The sequence below is a fragment of the Geotrypetes seraphini genome, chromosome 2 (genome assembly GCF_902459505.1).
Source record: "Geotrypetes seraphini chromosome 2, aGeoSer1.1, whole genome shotgun sequence".
Taxonomy (NCBI): domain Eukaryota; kingdom Metazoa; phylum Chordata; class Amphibia; order Gymnophiona; family Dermophiidae; genus Geotrypetes; species Geotrypetes seraphini.
The window spans coordinates 453919637-453943081 of NC_047085.1; the positions used below are offsets into that span (position 1 = coordinate 453919637).

The 23445-nt window shown below is 42.3% G+C and overlaps 1 protein-coding gene across 1 annotated transcript in view; it reads left to right on the forward strand.

The window, feature by feature from the left end:
- Positions 1 to 23445, forward strand: part of CCNY (cyclin Y) — a 384247-nt gene that overhangs the window by 233820 nt on the left and 126982 nt on the right. Inside the window, exons 2-3 of the mRNA XM_033931526.1 lie at positions 2596 to 2670; positions 5170 to 5204. Coding sequence (XP_033787417.1) covers positions 2596 to 2670; positions 5170 to 5204 — 110 coding nt within the window. The remainder of the gene's footprint in view (positions 1 to 2595; positions 2671 to 5169; positions 5205 to 23445) is intronic.

Here is a 23445-nt window from a genome sequence, read left to right on the forward strand (position 1 = left end):
TGCCGCCCATGGCCCGGTAGTCAATGATCATGCCTTTTTCAATGTCTGATAAATCGCGCTTTTGTCCCCATGGCAGCCACGGTTGCTATTTTGTCGACTTGCTGACATCCCACTCGTAAATACCCATGAAGTCTGCATGTGAATTTGTTCATTTGCTGTGCTTTCAACTCCTAACTCCTCTCACCTAGGGTTCTGCATCCCCAACCCTATATGTCATGTCTGTCTGTCCAAGTTAGATTGTAAGCTCTATGAATGTCAAAATGTACAGTGCTGCGTACGCCTTTCAGCGCTCTATAAGTGATTAATAGTAGTAGTAATAGTGATATCCGAGTTAAGCAGCGATCATAATAATGTGGGTTCATAGACAACCCCGCGAAAGACGGAGGCGCGCGCCAAAGAAAATTACAGTTTTTAGGGGCTCCGACGGGGGTTTTTGTTGGGAAGCCCCCCCAGTTTGCTTAATAGAGATCGTGCCGGCGTTATGGGGGGTTTGGGGGGTTGTAACCCTCCACATTTTACTGTAAACTTAACTTTTTCCCTAAAAACAGGGAAAAAGTGAAGTTTTCAGTAAAATGTGGGGGGTTACAACCCCCCAAACCTCCCACAACGCCCCCACAACGCGGCGCGATCTCTATTAAGTAAAGTGGGGGGGTTTCCCCCCCACAACCCCCCATCGGAGCCCTAAAAACAGTAATTTTCTGCGGCGTGCACCTCCGCGCTGCGCTCAATTGTCTGCACGCGCCTTTGTCCCAGCACGCTTTTGACCTGACACCAATAATGTGACTCGACCATATAGAAAGCAGTATAAAGAATGGCAAGTCAAATGCAGAGCACTAATAAGGACAACAAAGAGAAACTTTAAAAAAAAAAGATTACTGTGAAGGCAAAAACATATTAAAATTTTTTTTAGATATATTAGAAGCAAGAAGTCAGTAAAAGAGTCAGTAGGACTAGGGTTGCCAGATTTCCCCAGACATGTCCTCCTTTTGAGGACATGCCAGAGGTGGGGTGGGGGAGGGGGTTCGGATGCTTTTCAAAACCCGGCACTTTATTTGGGTTTTGAAAAGTCTCCTCAAATCGCATCGGGCATGGAAGAAGTCCGCGCATGGGCGGATGCCACGCCATGATGTCGTGCGGCATCTGCGTACTTCCTCCCTGTCTGACAAGAACAGGCAGTGGGGGCAGGGTTAGGGCGGGACTGGGGGCGGGATTAGGGCGTTACGGGCAGGGATGAACGGAACTGGACGGACCTGGGGGTCGGGTCTAGGGGGTCCCCCATCTCCCTTGTGCAGCTGCACTGTCTTCTGCACATACTGAAGGTTGCTAGAGCTCTGCCTTTAGGTGGTAATTTTAAGATATTTTCACTGGTAAAACTGGTACAGAAGTAAGCTTTTATAAAATAGACTCCTGTATTGTAGGTAAACTTATATGCATAATATAGCCTATATGGACTGAGTGGATGCACCCAATGAAAACAGTAGTGTGAAAAATGGACTTCCAGCAAAAGTCAGGAGAGTAGCCAAGTGACAGATTTATTGTATAAATCCACAATAGCGAATGTGTACAGGAGATCTGACATGACACTGTGTTTCGGCAAAAGATACACTTGCCTCATGGGTCAAAACACTCTGTAAAACAAATAATTTTTAAAACGTGGAATACATATATTTGTTAATAAGAAGATACAAATACAAAAAAAATATAAAATTAAATTAAATGGATGAATTAAATAAAATAAAAATAAGTTTAATAAGATAAGCATATATTTTTAAAAGAAATCATTTGCTTTGTTAATTGAACGCCTAACAGTATAAACAATGTGCGCTCCTGTTGGAAGTCCATTGTTCAGCCCTACTCTTGTATGGATGTTTTCTTGTGGGGTTTCCACTATGGATTTGGCTGAGTGGATGCACACTAAAGGGAGATTTAAGCATGATAAAACGGTAGTGTACCCTTACTTGCAAAGATGTAGGGGCCACTGCTTGTCCTGGACCAGTAGCATGGAATATTGCTACTCCTTGGGTTTTGGCCACGAACTAGTGACCTGGATTGGCCACTGTGAGAACAGGCTACTGAGCTTGATGAACCATTGGTCTGACCCAGTAAGGCTCTTCTTATGTACATGTAAGGCTGTTCTCATGTACATGCACAATCGGTATGGAAATTTAAATGACCTGTTATGAAATGAGAGCAATAAGAAGGCAAGTATAATCCTATTATGAAGCCTATTTCATACAGAAATATAGACAACTTCTTTTCTTTATAGAATATTAGTGGAAGCAGCAGAAAATACACCTACCTAGAACGCAGGCCTCCAAAGAAGGATCTTACTCTTAAAGGGGTTTTCCTTGTGACCAGGAGTTTGGAGGTCCAGGTACTATCTTGCCAGGACGCTTAGTTGAAATTCTCTTCAGTATTTGCTAAAGAGCAGGTGCAAACATGTGTGGATGCTTTCCATGGGATAATTTTGAAAAAGTACGTGAATATTTTCCTTGGGAAGAATGGGGTAACTTATGCACTAATCGATGTATAAGCTAGTCGACCATGTGATAAAATTACCCTCTTAACCTGTTTCTATTATTTTTTTCTTTCAAGATATGAACATGGAATTCAACCCCTCAGACCATCCTCGGGCAAGCACAATATTTCTCAGCAAATCTCAAACAGATGGTAAGTCTTTTTTCTGACCATGTGTTCCCTCCTGCCACCCCCTTTTTTAGCCTTCTTAGAACCTACCTCCATTGAGTCTGTGGTGTAATAGGACTTCACTTACACCTACACCCCCACTCCCCAAATCATATCTTGCCCTCATTACACACTGTCCTCTGAGAGGCATGGACCACGGTTGCTTCCTTAATATGGTACTGCTACACCCTTGCATCAGCTAGGATGTGGGAGTTATCAGTTTTGACTGGGATTCCCTTCCATAGGTCCTGACCAGTATTGCATAGTATCCCTAACTCTGAGTCCCAACTTGGAATAGAACCCAAGCTCCTATGTCACAGTAGTGAAATAGTTGCAGCCTATGGTTGCCACTGCACATTACAAATAATACTATTATGGTCTGGGGCGGAGCTTTGAGCATCCCCAGTCAGTTTGAAAAGTTGGCTCCTATGCAAATAGATCATTTCAGTGTGTCTATACAGTGCATTCAAAAAGACAGTTCCTGAATCGTATCAGTATTCTATACAAAAAAGTTACTTAGCTTGATTGCTTTAAAACAATATTTCTGGAGCTGCTGTTCTCAGTTCTGACTCCCGACAGGGGCACTCCTGTTTTACCTTAAAAGGCTACGTCAAGGGGAATAATTGTAAACGTTTTAACTCTGAACTAGCACACTGCCCATATGCTACTTTTAAATACGGCCCATGACATGAACATCTCTTGAAAGAAAACAGATAATCCTTTAATTACCATAGCTTTAGAAGAGCTGTACTTAAAAACACTTCCACCTGTGCCCCCAAACCAACTTGATTTGTTTTAGATAAGATTGATACTGAGTAATGATTATGACTTCCAGTGGATAGCTAGTCACTGGTACTGCTGATATGTCAGGTGAAATACTATTTAGTAACATCATTCGGAAGAGAACACCGTATTTGATCGGTTTTGGTTTCAATAGTGCATCATTGAGCAGTACATTTTGGGATCTATTACACTTCTCCCTCCGTATTCGCTGTGATAGGGGATTAACAGACCCGTGAATACAGAAAAACCACGAATAACTTTTTCATATGTTATTCGCTGTTTTCTGTTAAAAACTATCGTGAATATGGTGAAACCGTGAATAACATGGTGGGAGACCCGGCCTGTTCCTGTTCCAGAAGGAGAGGCAAAACATGGTGAAGAAAGTGCTGCGAATCAGCGATTTCTCTGCAAGTTGATGTCATTTGGGGGGAGGAACTAGCAGCTAAAAACCGCGAATAATCGAAACCGCGATTGCTAAAACCGCGAATATGGAGGGAGAAGTGTATTCAGGAAGGAGGTGAACCATCTTAATGCAGCGACTCGCATTCCAATTTCAGAGACCGCTGTAATTATCTCTTGCTTATGTTTGACTTGTTCTTGCTGTACAGTGCCTTGCGTGCAGTGGCATAGCGAGGGTGAGAAGCGCCTGGGGGCAGAGGTGCCCTTCCCCAGCCTTCATCTCCAACCCCCCTACTCCTTCCCCATTCAGCCCTGCTGCGCGCTCCCTTCCCCCGCACTTCCAGCTCACCACTGCGAGCAACAAGAACTTCAATGTGCTCTTCGCAACCACGTCGGCTCTCCCTATGATGTCACTGCCTATGCACGACACCCGGAAGTGACATCAATGGGAGAGACGACGCAGTTACGAGGAATGTGTTGAAGTTGTTGTTTGTGGCGGTGAACGGCTAGAGGTGCGGGGGAAGGAAGGGGGCGAGGGGAGGAGTGAGAAGAAGTAGGGTAGCGGAGAGAAGGACGGGTGCCAGTGCCCACACCAACTGCCCCCCCTCCTTTACTACTCCACTGGCTGCTATGTTGATAGATATCTTACTCTATGAATTTGTTTCTTCATTGATGTTTCTTGAGAGGGGTCGGGTGCGTCATTCCTTGTGACAATCTAAGTTTTTTTTGCAGGTTTGGGGTCCTTATATATACTCCTTGTCTCATAGAACCTGTTGTATGATCCTTAATGCCTTACCTGTTTAATTTACCTTGAGCGGTGAGGGGTTGACAGCCTTGGTGTGGCCTTTCCCCAACCTAGTCTGGTTTTTTTTTGTTTTGTTTTGTTTTGCGCTGGGGTGATGGAGGCCTTTGGGGGGGGGGAGGTCCTCTGCATTGTCTTTTGGGGCTCATCAGAGTCCAGGGCCCTGAATGTCACGCTTTTATTTTAAGACCTCCTCAGTTAGGTGGGTGGGAATGCTTGCTCTCTCTTTGTTCCCATATTGCTGGTTACTCATTGTGCCTGTTGCATTTTGCATTTTGCTTCAGACCTTGTGCTGGGTTCTTCTGGTAGCTCTTTACTGCTTTGTATAATTGGTTTCTTGTTGTGCGGGGTAGGGTAGGGTTGTTGGGACCAGGGGATAATTGCTGCATAATCTTTGAGCAACTGTATCTTCTACTGTATTTATTGTCCTTTTGTTTTCCCGTTTTCAATAAAAATGGTTTCAACCTTAGACAAAAAGATATCTGTTGGTTTTTTCACAGTGAGAGAAAAACGGAAGAGTCTCTACATAAATCATGTAAGTACGATTTTTTTAAATAAAACCATTGTGTGTGCATGGTAAAACATAAATCAGTATGAAGTGAACTGTAAGTGGAGGGGAGTGTGTGGTGCAGTGGTTAAAGCTACAGCCTCAGCACCCTGAAGTTGTGGGTTCAAGGCCCGTGCTGCTCCTTGTGACCCTGGGCAAGTCACTTAATCCCCCCCATTGCCCCAGATACATTAGATAGATTTTGAGCCACAGGGACAGACAGGGAAAAATGCTTGAATACCTGAATACATTCATGTAAACTGTTCTGAGCTCCCCTGGGAGAACGGTATAGAAAATTGATGCTGCTTAGAGCTAATGGCTCAGAGTTCTTGCTCATCTCTCTGAACTTATCCTAGACCAGTGGTCTCAAACTCAAACCCTTTGCAGGGCCACATTTTGGATTTGTAGGTATTTGGAGGGCCTCAGAAAAAATAGTTCATGTCTTATTAAAGAAATGACAATTTGCATGACGTAAAACTCTTTATAGTATACTAGCTGATGCCCCGGCGTTGAAGGGGTATTTAATTATAGCAATAACACTGTAAATGGATTCAAATAAAGATACTTTATAGTGGTGAATGAAATTATTTTTTTACAGCTTTATAAAAAGTGCAATATTCAAATTATAATGTGAAATATTTGACAAAATGAATACAATACAACTAACACAAAACTTGATAATAAACAACATTTTTAGTTTCACCTCCAGGAGCAAGAACATATAAATTCTTGGGTGAACCCACCCTTGAGCAATCAACATAGAGTTGTCCATGGGAAAAACAGGGGGATCTTAAATCCACTCCACAGTATGTAATAGTCTGTCCCTGTGATTTGTTGATTGTGATAGAGAATGCAAGTATCACTGGAATTTGCAATCTCTTAAACTGAAAAGGAAGATGTGTTGCAAGTTTCGTTCAAATCGGGCAAGCCGTTTTTGCGTTGGCAGCTTTGTACAATTTTTCCATTGACATGAATGGGTGAAATCTGATTTTCTGTTTGTAGCTCCGCCCACGTGTGCAGGTGGGCCGCGAGACCCCCAGAACATATCACCCCAGGTAGTGAGGGATCTGCATACCAAGTTTCGTTCAAATCGGTCAAGCCGTTTTTGCGTGATAGCGGCACATACACACACACATACATACCTCCGATTTTATATATATAGATAAATCTTTCCTTTTGGCTAAGTTTTAATAATAATATTGTCATTTATAGCTAAAGAGACATATGATCAAGAAACTGTTTTTTATTTTACTTTTGTGATTATGATAAACATGCCGAGGGCCTCAAAATAGTACCTGGCGGGCCGCATGTGGCCCCCGGGCCGCGTGTTTGGTACCACTGTCCTAGACATACTAACACATGAGCTACAAAAATTGTTCTAGTACAAAATTGTGTTTCTACTGCAACTGATATGCAGCACAATTCAGTTTGGCCATATAAAGCAATTCTGTATGCAAAAAAGAGGAGAACGAAAGACTTATTCATTCAATTTTCTTTACTGTTCTTCCAAGAGAGCTCAAAATGGTTTCCATGAATTTATTCAGGTACTCGAGCATTTTTCCCTGTCTGTCCCGGTGTTACCTAGGGCAATGGTGGGGGTGGGGGTGGGGATTAGGTGACTTGCCCACGATCATAAGGAGCAGCGTGGGTTTGAACCCACAAACTCAGGGGGCTGAGGCTGCAACTTTAACTACTGCGCTACACTCTCCCCTTGCTCTGGCTCACCAAGCGGGAGCACAGTCACAACCCTCAGTAGTCAATAGAAACTCCATTAAAATGCTGAAATGTCCAAAAATGGTCTCGAAAGTTATCTGGAAAATTGAACAAAAAGAGTTACAATTGCAATAATATTAACAAGGAACAAGCCAATAGCAATGTGGCAGCAATGCACTTTCTAATATCCATCAAACAGCAAAAAAGTCCTTGCTGTACTTTTTTTTCCCAATGTTTCAGTGTCCAAATGGTACTTGGCACTCCAGTCACAACCCAACAGGGAATCCCTGCTTCACAAATGTTGCTTTAGGGGAATTTCACTTGTTCCTTAAAGGAGGAAAATATAGAGCAGGCCTAATTTTTGCGCCTCAGTTTTGGGAGGCTGGGTTGAACCTAAGTTATGTCCCATAAGAACTCAGCTGCTTCTGGGGTTCATAGACAACCCCGCGAAAGTCAAAGGCGCGCGCCGACAACTGAGCGCAAGACGAAGGCACGCACCGAAGAAAATTACAGTTTTTAGGGGCTCCGATGGGGGGTATTGTTGGGGAGCCCCCCAGTTTACTTAATAGAGATTACGCCGGCGTTGTAGGGGTTTTGGGGGGTTGTAACCCTCCACATTTTACTGTAAACTTAACTTTTTCCTTAAAAACAGGGAAAAAGTGAAGTTTTCAGTAAAATGTGGGGGGTTACAACCCCCCACACCCCCCACAACGCCCCCACAATGCGGCGCGATCTCTATTAAGTAAAGTGGAGGGGTTCCCCCCCACGCCTCCCCGTCGGAGCCGTAAAAACAGTAATTTTCTGCGGCGCGCACCTCCGCGCTACGCTCAATTGTCTGGGCGCGCCTTTGTCTCGGCGCGCTTTTGACCTGACACCGCTTCTGATTACAGTATTTGATGTTACTGCAAATAGTCCCTCTTATCCTTCCCATCTGGCTGATTCCCATCAACCTATCACATTGCTCTTTTGCCTTGTTTGCTTATTTTAAAGCTTTAGTGACCCTTTTCTAGAAATCTTGCATCAGCTCCAAACCATTCAGGTCCGTAGTCTGCTAAAACTCATAAACATTTAAAATATGCATTGCAGAAAATATCTTACACATCCTTACCATTTCCCAAGTATAACCCGTTCTTCAAACACGACTTTTGTCAGAGCTTTTTTTTCGGGCCTCAGTGCCACCACGCCACTGCTGTCAAAATTTCTTTAACGGGATGAATGACGTGAGAAATTTTGACAGCGGTGGAGTGGTGGTACTGAGGCCCGTAAAAAAGCTCTGACAAAGTTGTGTTTGAAGAACGGGTTATACTTGGGAAGTGGTGAGGATGTGTTAGATTATTGTTCCTGAGCAGAGGATTGTTTAAAAATACATGATAGAAACCTTCAAGATCATGAAGGGCATAGAAAGAGTAGACAGGGACAGATTTTTCGAATTATGGGGAACCACAAGCACAAGGGGGCACTCAGAGAAATTGAAAGGGGGAAGGTTTAGAACAAACGCCAGGAAGTTCTTTTTCACACAGAGGGTGGTGGATACATGGAACGCGCTACCGGAGGATGTGATAAGCAGGAGCACGCTACAAGGCTTCAAAGAAGGTTTGGATAGGTACCTGGAAGACAAAGGGATTGAGGGATACAGATAGGAGTAGAGGTAGATTATAGGGATAGGATTAGAGGATTAGAGGCAGTTACAAAATTAGACAGGGACACTGTTCAGGCAATTAGGCCTGATGGGCCGCCGCGGGAGCGGACCGCTGGGCAAGATGGACCTCTGGTCTGCCTCAGCGGAGGCAACTTCTTATGTTCTTACATCATTTATATCTGAACTTGCAGAAAATATCAGCATTTTAATAGCCCATCTGCGTTATGATTACAAAAGGATCCATTGGAAAACAGTGCAGAAAGGGCAAGCGACCCTGGACAAGTCACTTAATACTCCACTGCTCCAGGTACGTTAGTCAGAATGTGAGCCCCTCCGGAACAGATAGGGAGAAGTACTTGAGTACCTGAATGTAAAACCACTTAGGTTAGGGTTACCAGATTTTACTATTGTAAAATCCAGACCTGTGGCTCCACCCCCCAGGCACGCCCAGTTGTACCCAGCCCCGCCCCATTCCACACAATTCAAGCCCTGTTCTGTCCCAGCCTGGCCCCGTCCCCTTCAACCTGTTCTCGTGCTTGGAGCCGCGTCGGGAGGGCATGTGCGCATGCGCAGGTAGGATGCGATGTCACGTGCGTTGAATCCGCGCATGTGCAGATGCCCTCCCGACGCGGTACCAAACTAACTAGAAGCTTTTCAAAACCCGGACAAAAGTGCCGGGTTTTGAAACGCAATCCGAATGCCCAGACATGCCCTCTAAAAAGAGGACATGAATGGGTAAATCTTGATGTCTTATAACCTAAACTCGGGTTACCAATCTGTATATCTAATCTAATCTAATCTTCTATTTCTGCATTGCTCGTGCCTAGGTAGGCTCAAGGCGACTTATAGAAAAGGGCGAGGATGGAGAAGGGGGGGGGAGGAGGGGAGAGAGAAGAGAAGAGGGTGGTAGGAGGGGGGGTGGAGGGGGAAGGAGAGGATACAGGTGATTAAGTGTCAAATAGATGACTTTTCGGATGTATGTATGTATGTATGTATGGTTCCCCTGATCCAACTCAGGTAAGGGGGGGGAGAGACAATCCTGAGAAACAACTAAATTTTTATGTGTGAACGGGGAGTCCTCAGTCTCATAGCCCGCAAATGGGGAAACACCGCCCCTAAAGCTCAGCTGCCACAATCATACACCCAATATAAACGACTGGGTTAGGTCAAAAAAGCCTAGTTCCAAAAAACGAAATCACAAATAAACAGATAGAGGAACCAGTTCAAAAAATACTTTCCACTTTCAACGGTGCTCAGAATCCAAGATGGAATGTAAGAACTCAGAGTGGGGGATTAACCCCTACCAGAACTCTTGTGGTATCTATCATTGCACCATGACTGCTGTGAAAAGTTGTTATACACCCAACAGGGTATTATGTGTGAAACATCCTAGGACAACCCCGATTTGTGAATATGTGATTAAACCAGTGCACAAGCTAGTGTGCTTAAAAGTGAATCAAACAAATAACTTTGCCTGACTACGATTTGCTGTGACTTTCTGGAGAGTGAACAGTGATAAGTGTCGGTTCCTGAGGAAGGGGGTGGTAAGCCCTCGAAATGGAGCCCCGTTGGACGGATTTATGAACATGCAGGCTATATGAATTTACTCTGAAATTTGTGGAGAAGATAAGCACTACATTCTTTTTGCCTTATTTGCTTGTCCAGCTTATGATTTTGTTCGGCTTTGATGAACTTTGGCTGCTGTGCACCCTCGGGTTGGGGGGGGCGGAGACAGCCTGACAATTCATTTGATTAATTATTTCGTTATTTGTTTGATTCACTTTTAGCACACTAGTCTGTGCACTGCTTTAATCACATATTCACAAATCGGGGTTGTCCACGGATGTTTCATACAATTGTGGCAACTGAGCTTTAGGGGGCGGTGTTTCCCCATTTGCTCAGCTACCACAATCATACACCCAACAGGGTATTTTACATGTGAAACATCCGTGGACAACCCCGATTTGTGAATACAGTATAATCTCGTTATAACGGACTCGCTTATAACGGAACCTCGCCTATAGCGGACAAGGTCCTCTAGTCCCGGCCGAGCGCCATTATAAACATACAGAAAATCATCGCATATAGCGGACTCGCATACAGCGGACTTTCAGATATAACAGACAGCCAATTTGGTCCCCAGAGCCACTTTTAGCTGTAGTTTTATTCGGCTATAATGGACATACAGGCTCCGCCTACAAGACACATGGCATCAGTGTTCCCTCTAAGCAGGCGGGTGTTGTGAGCAAACTTTTTTCACTGTGAGCTAAAAATATCGGGCGCCAGCAAGTTATGAGCCAAATAAATATGTTGTCAAAGTTGCTGATACATGAGGACGAGGTATTCAAAGGAATTTTAGGCCTACACGCTAAATTAAATAACGTTAAATAATATTTTTAAGAACACAGAAATTGTAGGGATGAAATGATATCTTAATAAATGTTTTACAACAAATGTAGTTATGTCTGTTACATCCATATGTGTAAACTGTAAATTAAAAACAGTCCAGAAGACAATACGTTTGATGCTTTCAATTTCTAGACCAGTGTTTTTCAACCTTTTTTGGGCAAAGGCACACTTGTTTCATGAAAAAAATCACGAGGCACACCACCATTAGAAAATGTTAAAAAATTTAACTCTCTGCCTATATTGACTATATATAAAGTAATTCTCTTGAATAGGAATCAAATAAACACAAAGAAAGTATTTTATAATTACTTTATTATGAAATAAAAATTATAAAAATTATAAAATACTTTATTCAGTGCGAAACCTGGGCCTGTTTGGCTGAACACAAAGCTGATATTCTGGCTGGAATGGAAGAAAGACACACACGTAGCTCTTCGTCAACAGCTCTCAGTCTCTCTCTGTATTTGGTTTTTATAGCATACAAAAATAGACAAATATACCCTCCATCCTTTTTATTAAACCACAATAGCAGTTTTTAGCGCAGGGAGCTGCGCTGAATGCCCAGCACTGCTCTTGACGCTCATAGGCTCCCTGCGCTAAAAACCACTATTGCGGTTTAGTAAAAGGGGACCATATTGTAAAATATAGACAGCAGATATAAATTCAGAACTGTGCATAGTAAGTGAAGGGAAGTTTTCATCTCTGGGAATTTACCCAGTTAACTATTAAGTTATTTGGGCAAATTCCTTTGAAAACTGTGGTAATACTGCCTCCACTTTGCTAAATTTAAAATAAAATCATTTTTCCTACCTTGTCTGGTGATTTCTGGTTGCACTTTCTTCTTCTGACTGTGCATCCAATCTTTCTTCCCTTCTATCAGCCTGTATGCTTTCTCTCCTCCACACCTCATTCCCTCCCCCAACTTTTTCTTCCTCTCTCCCTGACCTTTCTTTCTTTTTTTCTGTTTCTCTTCTTTCCTTCTGTTTCCCTGCCTGCCCCCTTTCTTTCTTTCTCCCAGCCTCCTGTCCAGCAGTAACTCTCTTCCCTTCCTCCCCTCCCAGCAGCATCTCTCCGTCTCCCTCTCCAGTAGCAGCTGTCCCTTTTTTTTCCTAGCCCAGCAGCTTCCCAGATTCCTTTCCCTCCTCCCCTCCCAGAAGCATCTCTCCTTCTTCTCCCTCTCCAGTAGCAGCTGTCCTTTTTTTTCCTGGCCCAGCAGCTTCCCAGATTCCTTTCCCTCCTCCCCTCCCAGATGCATCTCTCCTTCTCCTTCTCCAGTAGCAGCTGTCCCTTTTTTTTCCTGGCCCAGCAGCTTCCCAGATTCCTTTCCCTCCTCCCCTCCCAGAAGCATCTCTCCTTCTCCCTTTCCAGTAGCAGCTGTCCCTTTTTTCCCCTGCCCAGCAGCTTCCCAGACTGATAGTGGTTTTCTCCCCTCCCAGCAGCTCTTCTTACTTCCCAGCGCAGCGATTCACGAAGGCAGCCTCGGGTCCTTTGTTGTGTCGCGCCGCCTCTGAGGAAAGAGGAAGTTGCATCATCAGAGGCAGCCGCGACTCAGCAAAAGCCCCGAGGCTGCCTTCGTGAATCGCTGCGCTGGGAAGTAAAGGAGAGCTGCAGAGAGGGGAGAAAGCCACTGTCGGAGGCTCCCCAAGATCTCTCCGGCCCAGCGCACGCTTCCGATGCTGATCTTGCAGAAGTTCAAATGAGTCAATCTTGCCGGTCCTGCGCTGTGACGAGAAACTTGTGCGCTGCGACCTAATATTTTGTGCGCCAGCGCACGCCAGCGCAGCTTAGCGGGAACACTGCATGGCATGCTGATGATATAGTATCAAAATGCAGCCCAGAAGAAAATGACAAGAGTATTTTTCTTTCCAGTACAGTACGACATAATGCTTTAGAACATCTTTTAGTGTTCTGGTTTTGCAATCATTTTGTGCAGGGACTGTTGCTCATTGATTGAACGTTGTTTCAAGTTGACCTGAATAAAGTTTTTTAAAAAAATGCAACTCTGGATATAACGGACCATTTTTCCAGGTCCCTTGAAATCTGTTATAACGAGATTATACTGTATGTAATTAAACTAGTGTGCTAAAAGTGAATCAAAGAAATAACGAAGAACAATTAAGGAAAAAACAATAGGAGGGGCTGCTATAAATAATGTTGAACTCAATTGCCCTTAAAAGAAAGAGAAATGTCTTTAGCTTTGTCTTAAAATGATTAAGAATTGATTCTTCGCGTAAGTAATTTAGGCTATTCCAGAGAGAAGGGGCAGTAACAGAGAAAATAGTAGACCTCGTTGTATTTATATATTTCAGTGACGGAATAGAAAAAAAGTTATTAGCTGTCGATCTTAGGGTCTAAGAAGGATTATAAGGGATAAGAAGATTATTAATAAATTCAGGTTGATTGTTTTGTCTGGTCTTAAAGGTTAACAGAAGAATTTTGTAAGTGATTCTGTGTTCCACTGGCAACCAGTGGGCTTCTTGCAAAAGGAGGGTAACATGGTCGGATTTCTTTGCATTGAATATAATCTTTACAGCGGTGTTCTACAACTATGGAATTCGATACCTCTAGCGCTTCGATTATTGAGAACCATTGATAAGTTTAAAGCTGATTTTAAAACTTTTTTTTTTTTTTTTTTAAATACCTATTAAAATAAATAGTGGCTATTTGCACTGGAGAATTTCCTGCGTGACACAAGAAGTTTTTATCTAATATGTTTACCTTCCCCTCTCTTCTTTTAATAATTAGAGTTCTCCCTTTAACCTACTTTTATGCAGCATGTGATTTTATGCTTTTATTTCTTGCTTGATCTGATTTTAGATTCTAAGCCGCCCTGAAGGTTTTGCCCTTGGTGCGGCATAGTAAGATATGAATAAACTTGGAAACTTGTGAATCAGCTGTCATTCCTCCTATTTTCAACACCTAAATTATGGAGTGACTTGCTCTTAACCTTCGAGCTGAACAGTCTTTCATTAAAATGGATCTAACAAACATATGTTTTTAAACAGGCCTTTGGTATGCAGTGGTCAGCACCTGAGATTTGGGCAGATGCCCTAGAGAAGAGCGTTTCATTTAAACAATTGCTTCTGTTCTATTTTTAATGGCGCAGTGATTAAAAGCTACAGCCTCAGCACCCTGAGGTTGTGGGTTCAAACCAATGATGTTCCTTGTGAGCCCACCGGGACAGATAGGGAAAAATTCTTGAGTACCTGAATAAATTAATGTAAACCATTCTAAGCTCACCTGGAGAATGGTATAGAAAATTGAATAAATAAAGAAGTGCAAAGTGACGCATGTGGGAAAGAGGAACCCGAACTATAGCTATGTGATACGGGGTTACATGTTAGGAATCACTTCCCAGAAAAAGGGTCTAGGTGTCATTGTTGAGAATACGTTGAAACCCTTAGCTCAATATGCAGCGGTGGCTAAGAAAGCAAATAGAATGTTAGGAATTATTAGAAAAGGAATCGAAAACAAAGATGAAAATGTTCTAATGCCCTTGTATCACTCTATGGTATGGCCGCACCTCGAATAATGTGTGCAATTCTGGTGATCATATCTCAAAAAAGACATAGCGATATTAGAAAAGGTATAGAGAATAGCAATGAAAATGATAAAAGGGATGGGACGACTTCCCTATGAGGAAAGGCTAAAGTGGCTAGGGCTCTTCAGCTTGGAGAAGAGATGACTTGGGGTGATATGAAGGAGGTCTATAAAATGATGAGTGGAGTAGAAAGGGTAGATGTGAATCGCTTGTTTACTCTTTCCAAAAATACCAGGACTAGAGGGCATGCGATGAAGCTACTAAGTAGTAGATTTAAAACAAGCCGGAGAAAATATTTCTTCACACCCCATGTAATTAAACTCTGTAATTCGTTGCCGGAGAATGTGGTGAAATGAGTTAGCTTAGCAGGGTTTAAAAAAAAAAAAGCTTTGGATAATTTCCTAAAAGAGAAGTCTATAGGCCATTATTCAGATGGCTTGGGGAAATCCACTGCTTATACCTAGGATATGCAGCATAAGAATCTGCTATCTTGCTTAGATACTTAGGACCTGGGTTGGCCACTGTTGGAAATAGGATCCTGGACTTGATGGACCTTTGGCTAGTCCCAGTAGGGCAATTCTTATGTTCTTTTCAATTTTATATTGTAAGCAGCTTAACCTGCACATCAGAGCGATATACAGTATAGCAAGTTTTTAAATAAGCATAAACATAAATAACTATGCCAAACTGGTATGAAAACATGTAGTGATAGAATTCAAAGTAAGAATTCATCATGTGTGCATTAGAAATGTCTCATATGCAATAAGAATGCGCCCACAAATCAGTTTTCATTAAGAACTTACAGCTGCTCTGATTGTGATACCCAGCAGGCGTCCCTAGAATGACTGGCATGGGCTTTTCAGGATCATGGTGTCACATTGATCCCTTAGGCAGCTCTCTACAAACAAGGATTGTCTAACCATTAGCAATGCTAGAAAGGAACCACTAACAATTAATACCCAGGCATCACTATATTGGTACACATTTCAACTCAATGCCAGGAATCACCCTTGGAGTCTTGTTAACCTGCTGCTTTTTATTGTTGCTCGTAAAAATTTAACTCAGTATTTTTTCATAGTCTTTTTAACAATGCATTGTACACAGGAGTACAGTTTTATTAGATTGTGGCATTAAGCTTCACATTGTAAGCTTTGGCAGTAAGTCCATTGGATTCCTTTACAAATAAAGTGCCTTTATGCATTTTGTTTAGATATTAAGACAGAATGAATCGCATTAATAAATTCTACTTCTATTAGCATCGAAGCAGCTTCAGGGTGACATTATGATCTTTGGTGTTGGCACCGTTTAAGACTTAAGAGGGGAGGGGTAAGGGAGTGAGCGAGATGTGTTCGGATGAGTCAGTCATGCTTTTCTTACCCCCCCCCTGCTGCAAACCATGAGATCTGTAGGTGAATCCAGAAAAAAAGATCAAAATAATTGGGTCAGAATTTTAAATCACTTGCCAAGAAAGCAGCACCTGCTATCCAGACTGTGTGGTCCCAGAACTTTGTCCGGATCGCAGCAGTATTCATTCCGCTATCTGAACAGCATAAGCTATCCGGAGAGCAGACTGAATATCGGGGTTCACAGTCATTCGCGCTGGGGACAAACCTGCGCCGACATTTGAGCCCAGACAATTGGGCTTAAGACTCCAGCACACCGCCGGAAATATTAATTTTAAAGAGCTCCGACGGGGTGTGTGAGGAGGGCACCCCCCCCAGTTTACTTAATAGTGTTCGCGCTGGCCTGAAGGGGGTTTGGGGGGTTGGAATTCTGCATTATAGAGGAAACTTAACTTTTCCCGATTTTTTAAGGAAAAAGTTAAGTTTTCTGTATAATGTGGGGAGTTGCACCCCCCATACCCTCTCCCAAAAGCAGCACGAACAGTATTAAATAAAGTGGGGGATCCCACCCCACACCCCACATCGGAGCTCTTTAAAATTAACTTTTACAGTGGTGCACTGGAGTCTTGCGCACAATTGTCTGGGCCGAAATGTTGGCGCGCTTTTGTCCCATCACCAAATATCGGTGCTATCTGGATAAGTTCTGTCACCTGGTTACACGGTGCTAAGCAGGGGCACTGAAGATCCAGACAGGGGTTTTTGACCGTTGTTAACCAGTGTTTAAAAAAAGTACCCCTGTTGAATATTGACTCGTGCAACTTTTCTTTAAATTCGTCCTCTTATTTTCTAACTCCCGTTACTTTACCTTATCTACAGTACCACGGTGGAGGAGTGGCCTAGTGGTTAGAGCAGATGCCTCAGCACCTGAGGTTGTGAGTTCAATTCCCACGGCAGCTTCTTGTGACTCTGGGCAAGTCACTTAACACCTCAGATACAAAATAAATAGCTGTATAAAATATGTAAACCACACAGAAAAAGCAGGATGCAAGTCCCATCCCTACCTTCACTTACACCCAAAGCTGTCTATTATGAAATTTTATTGTGTTGATATTGTAAGTAACATACCATGCCATGCTAATTACTTATGGTTATTACTGTAATTGTCTTTTGCCTATGTTTGACATATTCATGACTGTATACCAAATTAAATGAATTTCTGCAAAATCTCCAGTAGAGTTTCAAATGTTACCTCAGTAATGAAGAAATATTCCCTAGACTAGAATGTCTCAACCCTCCCCAGCAGGCAGATTTTCGGGATTACCATGATGAATATGTAAGAGATTGCAATGTGCAAATGAGAGGCCACTTATATGCAAATCTGCCTCATGCATATTCATTGAACCCTATATAGAGAGCTTGGCCATACACTTCTGGTGTGAATTTACATAGGGCTAGATTCACTAAATCCCCCTTACCTTTCCGATCCGTGTCCAATCCGTGGCCAAGTCTTCCCAGCCGACCGATTCAGTAAGCCTCAACATGCAAATTATCTCGATCGGAGGCACGCCCCACAGCGACTGCACCATGCCTTCGTGCTGCAGCGGCCCAAAATAACCCCCCAAAGCGGCATGTAAAATCCCTGTCTTGTCAACGGCGGGACGGGCAGCTCGTGCCACCCGTCAAGAGTCCAGACCTCCCTCAACTGTATACCACAGGATCGCAACAAGGACAACACACACACACACACACACAAAATTAAACCGTGGGTCGACATGTTGCTGCATTGAGAACTCTCGAGAGGAGGATACATTTTTCGTCAGGGGAAGGGGAGGACACAGTGGGTTTAAAAAAAAAAAAATTACTATTCTTTATTATTATTATTTCGGTGAGCTTTTCTCACTCCATGGTGTGGTGCAGGTGGGAGCGCGCGCGCTCTCTCTGCTTTCTCGCTTCACCATGGCAGACCTGGAGGCAGTGCTGGCCGATGTCAGCTATTTGATGGCGATGGAGAAGAGCAAATCCACACTGGCAGCCCGGGCCAGCAAGAAAATCTTGCTACCTGAACCAGGGAGCTGTCAACTTATAGGGGTGCCAGCTGTGAGGCAGAGAGCAGGAGGGTCGGCAGGGACGTGAGCGACTGGTCCTCAGCAGTCACTTGTTTTGGGATCAGCCACCACAATCGGTGTTCCTTCGTTGCTCTAGTTAATTATTGCCTTCCTCCTTATGCATGCATTTCCCTCATTTGCATGTGCGGATCAGATCGGGTGTGGACAGGATTGGCCAGAAGTTTAGTGAATCGGGTCGGGGTTGCAAACTGGTCGCAAACCGGTCAGGACACGATCGGTCAGGTTAGTGAATCTGGGCCATAGTCTCTACATGGGAACACAGGCACTGAAGATCCAGATAGTGGGAAATGGGAAATGAGATTTCAAAGGTAGGGTGTTCGCAATTTCTTGGATATTTTACAAAAGACTTGCTGAAAAAAAAAAAAAAAAAAAAAAATGGAGCTTTTTGTAAAATACGTACAAGGATATGCAGGAGAATACTTGTAAGTCACAACATATCAAGTAGCAACAGACATTTTTGTCATCGCTTGAGGATTATGCGTGTGTGAAGATAGCGCACGGGGCAATCTGCTCTTCTGCCCCCCCCTCCCCCACCCCACTATGCTACTGGACTTATACAGTGTCACGCCCTCTTCAGGGGGCTCTAAGTCTGGGGACTGACCTGGCTGGAGTCCCCTGAATGATAACCATTCAAAGTAAACCTAGAAATAATTTAAACAACCCCGCGAGCCCTTTTTATTGCTTAATTTGTATTGTCAAGCCAGGTCAGAAGGAATCAACAACACAGCATCAAACAGCACAGCAAGACAGTGAATTCAGCCAAAAGAAGGGAAGAAGGAGGCAAATTTTATTGGAGACCCGATATGGGCCATGTTTCAATGTATTGCCTGTAGCAGGGGTTGTCAGATAACAGAATATGTGAAATGCTGCTTCCTTTAGTAACTTGATCCAATTTCAAATAATTAAAACCCTATCTAAAAGTATTTTCCCCTCTACAGGTTGTTTCCTTCACCCCTTCTTGTGGCTCACTTCATTCTTTTGTTGGGCTAATGTATACAGTATTATCACAATAATAATTCAGTGGATCCTCCACAGCACACCACTATCCAGATAAAAAGGGGGATTTTGAAACCTAAGTACTGACTCTGATTATATTGTCCTTTAAATCCTGTGCGCACTGAACTAAATCATCCCTTGTCAGTCTGCTTTTCATTGACTTCTTGCTGCATTGTATCATAAATTAGCTTTTTTTTTTTTTTGCTTGGATAATTGGAATTTTTTGAAGCGTCTTACTCAAAGCTAATTGAGAAATAAACTTTAAAGGAAAGTAAGTCTGTGCGTCTTCCATAACATGCGTCTCCTTTCTGCTCAGCCATGTCTAGTTGTCAACGGCAGTTTTGAGGAGGAAGCATTTCAGCACTTTACGACAGCTGTATAATTTATAGTGTTTCTCATTGATTATTCAGTGTTTCGCTGGTAGCAGTTCATGCTTTTGTTAAACCCTCATAGGCCCTTTTGTGAGCAATCAGATCACTGAGTGTAAATCTGGGCAGTGTTCCCACTCTGTAAAGCAGTCGGGAGGCCAGAGAAGCTTCAGTGACTCAATACGGTAATGAATTGATTATATTCATTCTGCCTTCATTTGGATACCAGTGTTCCATCATTGTGCTTTCATGGGCTCAGTCTTTTTGAGCAGCAGAGGTTTTTTTCTCTGCTAAAAAGATGGAAATGATGTATAGTTTCTGTCCTTGTGAACAAGGTTTAGCGACGATCGCTGATAACCGACCCGATGCCCATTGTAAATGAATATGTTTATGTTTATTATGTTTATTTTAATAATTTGATGAATTGCCTATCCATAATTTACTAAGCGATTTACAATAAGATATATAAACATTTTAAAAAAACATATAAGTAATATTATATAAAAGTTAAAAAACAGACTCAAACAGACAAACAAGAACACAAAATGATAAAAGGGAAAAGTTACATAATAAATGTTTTAAAAAGAAGAAAAGGGAACATTCAAGGAAAAAACATAAGGAGGGATGACTTAGCTACACTGTTTAAAAAGTATTTGTTTTAGAGTCTAAAAGCATCTTTAAAAAGGAAAGTTTTTAATTTATTTTTAAAGAGACTGAGTTCCTTTTCATCTCTTATTTATTGTGGTAGAGAGTTCCAAGTTTGGGGGGCCACAATTGAAAACATATCATGACTCCTGGTACCTACCACTTTTAAAGAAGGGACTACCAGTAATCCTTGTGCTAAAGATCGAAGAGTGCGTGATAAATTGTACGGGATAAGCATCCGATTTATAAATGATGGTTCACTTGTGGATAGAGTTTTACATACCAGCAACAAAATTTTATAAGTGATGCGATAAGTAATGGGGAGCCATTGCGACTCGATCAAGTAAGGAGTTACATGGTCATACTTTTTACCATTGTGTAAAAGTTTGACTGCAATATTTTGAATTATTTGTAAACGTTTCTTTTCTTTTTGTGTAATACAACCCCATCCAAAATAGCCAAGCGATTGATGCACTAACATAGCTTGGCTATTTAGCATCGGGTTTTACCAATTCTAAAACCCGATTGTTTTAGTTTTTTTTTCAATGGCACAGATATTTTGTGTGTATTACAGAAGCAAAATATCTGTTCCATTAAAAATAAATACAAAAGCCCTAACGGGGCTCTGCAAATGTATCGATTGAATCGGTCATGTTTGCATGCAAATGATTTGCACCTCCGTGCAAATCACTTGCATGCAAACTTGATAGTGCATCGATCACTGCTGGAGAATTGGTCAGAGAATCGTCCAACAGCGACTGAGTCGCTATCTTTAGTGCATCTAGCCTTTAGACGTGTATGTCTGCTATTTTGGAAACTTACACGGGGGAGTGTGTGGCGCAGTGGTTAAAGCTACAGCCTCAGCACCCTGGGGTTGTGGGTTCAAAACCCACATTGCTCCTTGTGACCCTGGGCAAGTCACTTAATCCCTCCATTGCCCCAGGTACATTAGATAGATTGTGAGCCCACCAGGACAGACAGGGAAAATGCTTGAGTACCTGAATAAATTAATGTAAACCGTGCTGTGCTCCCCTGGGAGAACGGTATAGAAATTGAATAAAAAATAATAATAAATGCCCCTAAATGGGCGGCAAGTGTGCCATATTGGTTAGAACTACAGCCTCAGCATCCTGAAAATGTTTGAAGTACCTGTATGTAAACTGCTTTGAATGTGGTTGTAAAATTACAAAAAGGCAGTATACAAGTCCCAGTCCTTTTCCCCTTCCCCTAATTAAATGCTAAGGTTACAAATCTTTCTGTGCTATCAGCTTTTTCCCTCTCAAAACTCAAGAGGGAAAAGAGACTGGTGGGGGGGGGGAAAATAAAGAGGAAACCTTTCTTAATACCTCTTGTAAAGTGCTGCCTAAAATAGTATTTTAACAAAATCTATACGTGCGTGCTCATACCTAGGAACAGCTGTAAAATTCTGACATTGATGTCTGTAACTATAGTGCATGGGGAATGCCGTTTAGATTTTGGTGCCACCACACATCCTTGCAATATTCAGATAGTGCAGATTTACATGTGTGAATCTCCTGGCTATCTAAAAATTGGATTTTCTACATTTATTGGGGGTATATGTTTAAATGAACATAAGAATTGTCACTGCTGGGTCAGACCAGTGGTCGATCGTGCCCAGCAGTCCGCTCTCGTGGTGGCCTTTAGGTCAAAGACCAGCGCCTTAACTGAGCACCTTATCAGCGTACGTCTTTGTTCAGCAGGAACTTGTCTAACTTTGTCTTGAATCCCTGGAGGGTGTTTTCTCCTATAACGGCCTTCGGAAGAGCGTTCCAGTTTTCCACCACTCTCTGGGTGAAGAAGAACTTCCTTACGTTTGTACGGAATCTATCCCCTTTCAACTTTAGAGAGTGCCCTCTCGTTCTTTCTACCTTGGAGAGGGTGAACAACCTGTCTTTATCTACTAAGTCTATTCCCTTCATTATCTTGAATGTTTTGATCATGTCACCTCTGTCTCCTCTTTTCAAGGGAGAAGAGGCCCAGTTTCTCTAATCTCTCACTGTACGGAACTCCTTCAGCCCCTTAACCATTTTAGTTGCTTATATTCTCACATGTAAATCATGAATAGACACATTAAATAAAAGAAAGTATAATTGGGTTCGTATTTAAACTCTGTGTTCAGTGTTTGCTGTATTTTTAAGAATCAGCTGTGGTGGTTAAATCAAACCTGGATATTCAGCATCAGAGCTTTCCAGATGTTGGCTTATTCAGTCATAAGAACATAAAAAAAAGTTACTCCTTCGGTTACTTTTATTTGAGGTGTGGGAGGTTTGTAGATTTCCTAGACAAACTTGTCTCTTTTTGAAAATCTGGGACTCCTATATTCAAAATCTTTTCTCTAGAGAATGCAGTATGATTCTTAATGTTTTACATTGAAGCTTTGGATACTTTTCATTGCAATACTTGATAATTTGTGTCACCTTCCATTCCGGGGGAGGGGGGGAGGGATGATAGTAATATGTATGGAAATTTAAATTGTTTATTTGCTTAATTCCTTCAATACAATGTTATACATTGAAATAAAAAGAATTAGGGGGGAAGGGGAAGGTATCAAGGGGGGTGTAGAAAGGAATGGATTAGGTCATATGGAAATATATTTTGGAGGAATGATAGAAATATATATGGAAATATTATTGTGAATCTAATTGTAATTAATATTTCTTTATATTATATTATTGTATATTTATTTGATTCATTCAATAAAATGTTATAAATTAAAAAGTTACTCTAAGTCAAGTGAAAGTTTATCAAGCCCAGCATCCTCTCTCTAGCCAGTGTAGCTATGCCCCTGCCTCTGAATGGAGATAAGCTACACTACATTACTCTATCTGTCTTTCAGTCACCTGACAGGTCCTCTGCTGTATTTGCAGTTCTCAGAAGCACTTCTTTTTTACATTACATTAGTGATTTTTTATTCAGCCATTACCTTGCGGTTGAAGGATTACAGAAGAGGATTTCTGGACATGTCCAGAGGTGTTACAGAGTAGAGCGGGTTGCTTCAGAGGATTGTAATGTTCCATACGGTATTAGTTAGTCTTCATGGATTTCTTGAATAGCAGGGTTTTTATTTCTTTTCTGAAAGTTTTGTAGTCTGGGGTTGCGATTAGTAGAGTTGGTGGTATAGTTTTGCTGCCTGTGTGGCTAGAAGGCCATCGTACAGTTTTTTCCGTTTGATGTCTCTGATTAGAGGGTATGTGAATGGTGTCTGGGTTCTCCTGTGTCTGGTTGTGGTAGTTTGGATTAGGCGGTTGTTCAAGTAGGCTGGGCTGTCACCATTTATGGATTTAAATAATAATTTAAATAGTATTCTTGCATTGGGGGCCAATATGAGTTGAGGTATGCCTCGGAGATGTGGTCATGTTTTCTTAGTGAATAGATTTGTCTCAGGGCTGTGTTTTGTACTGATACAGTAACACAGTAAATGACGACAG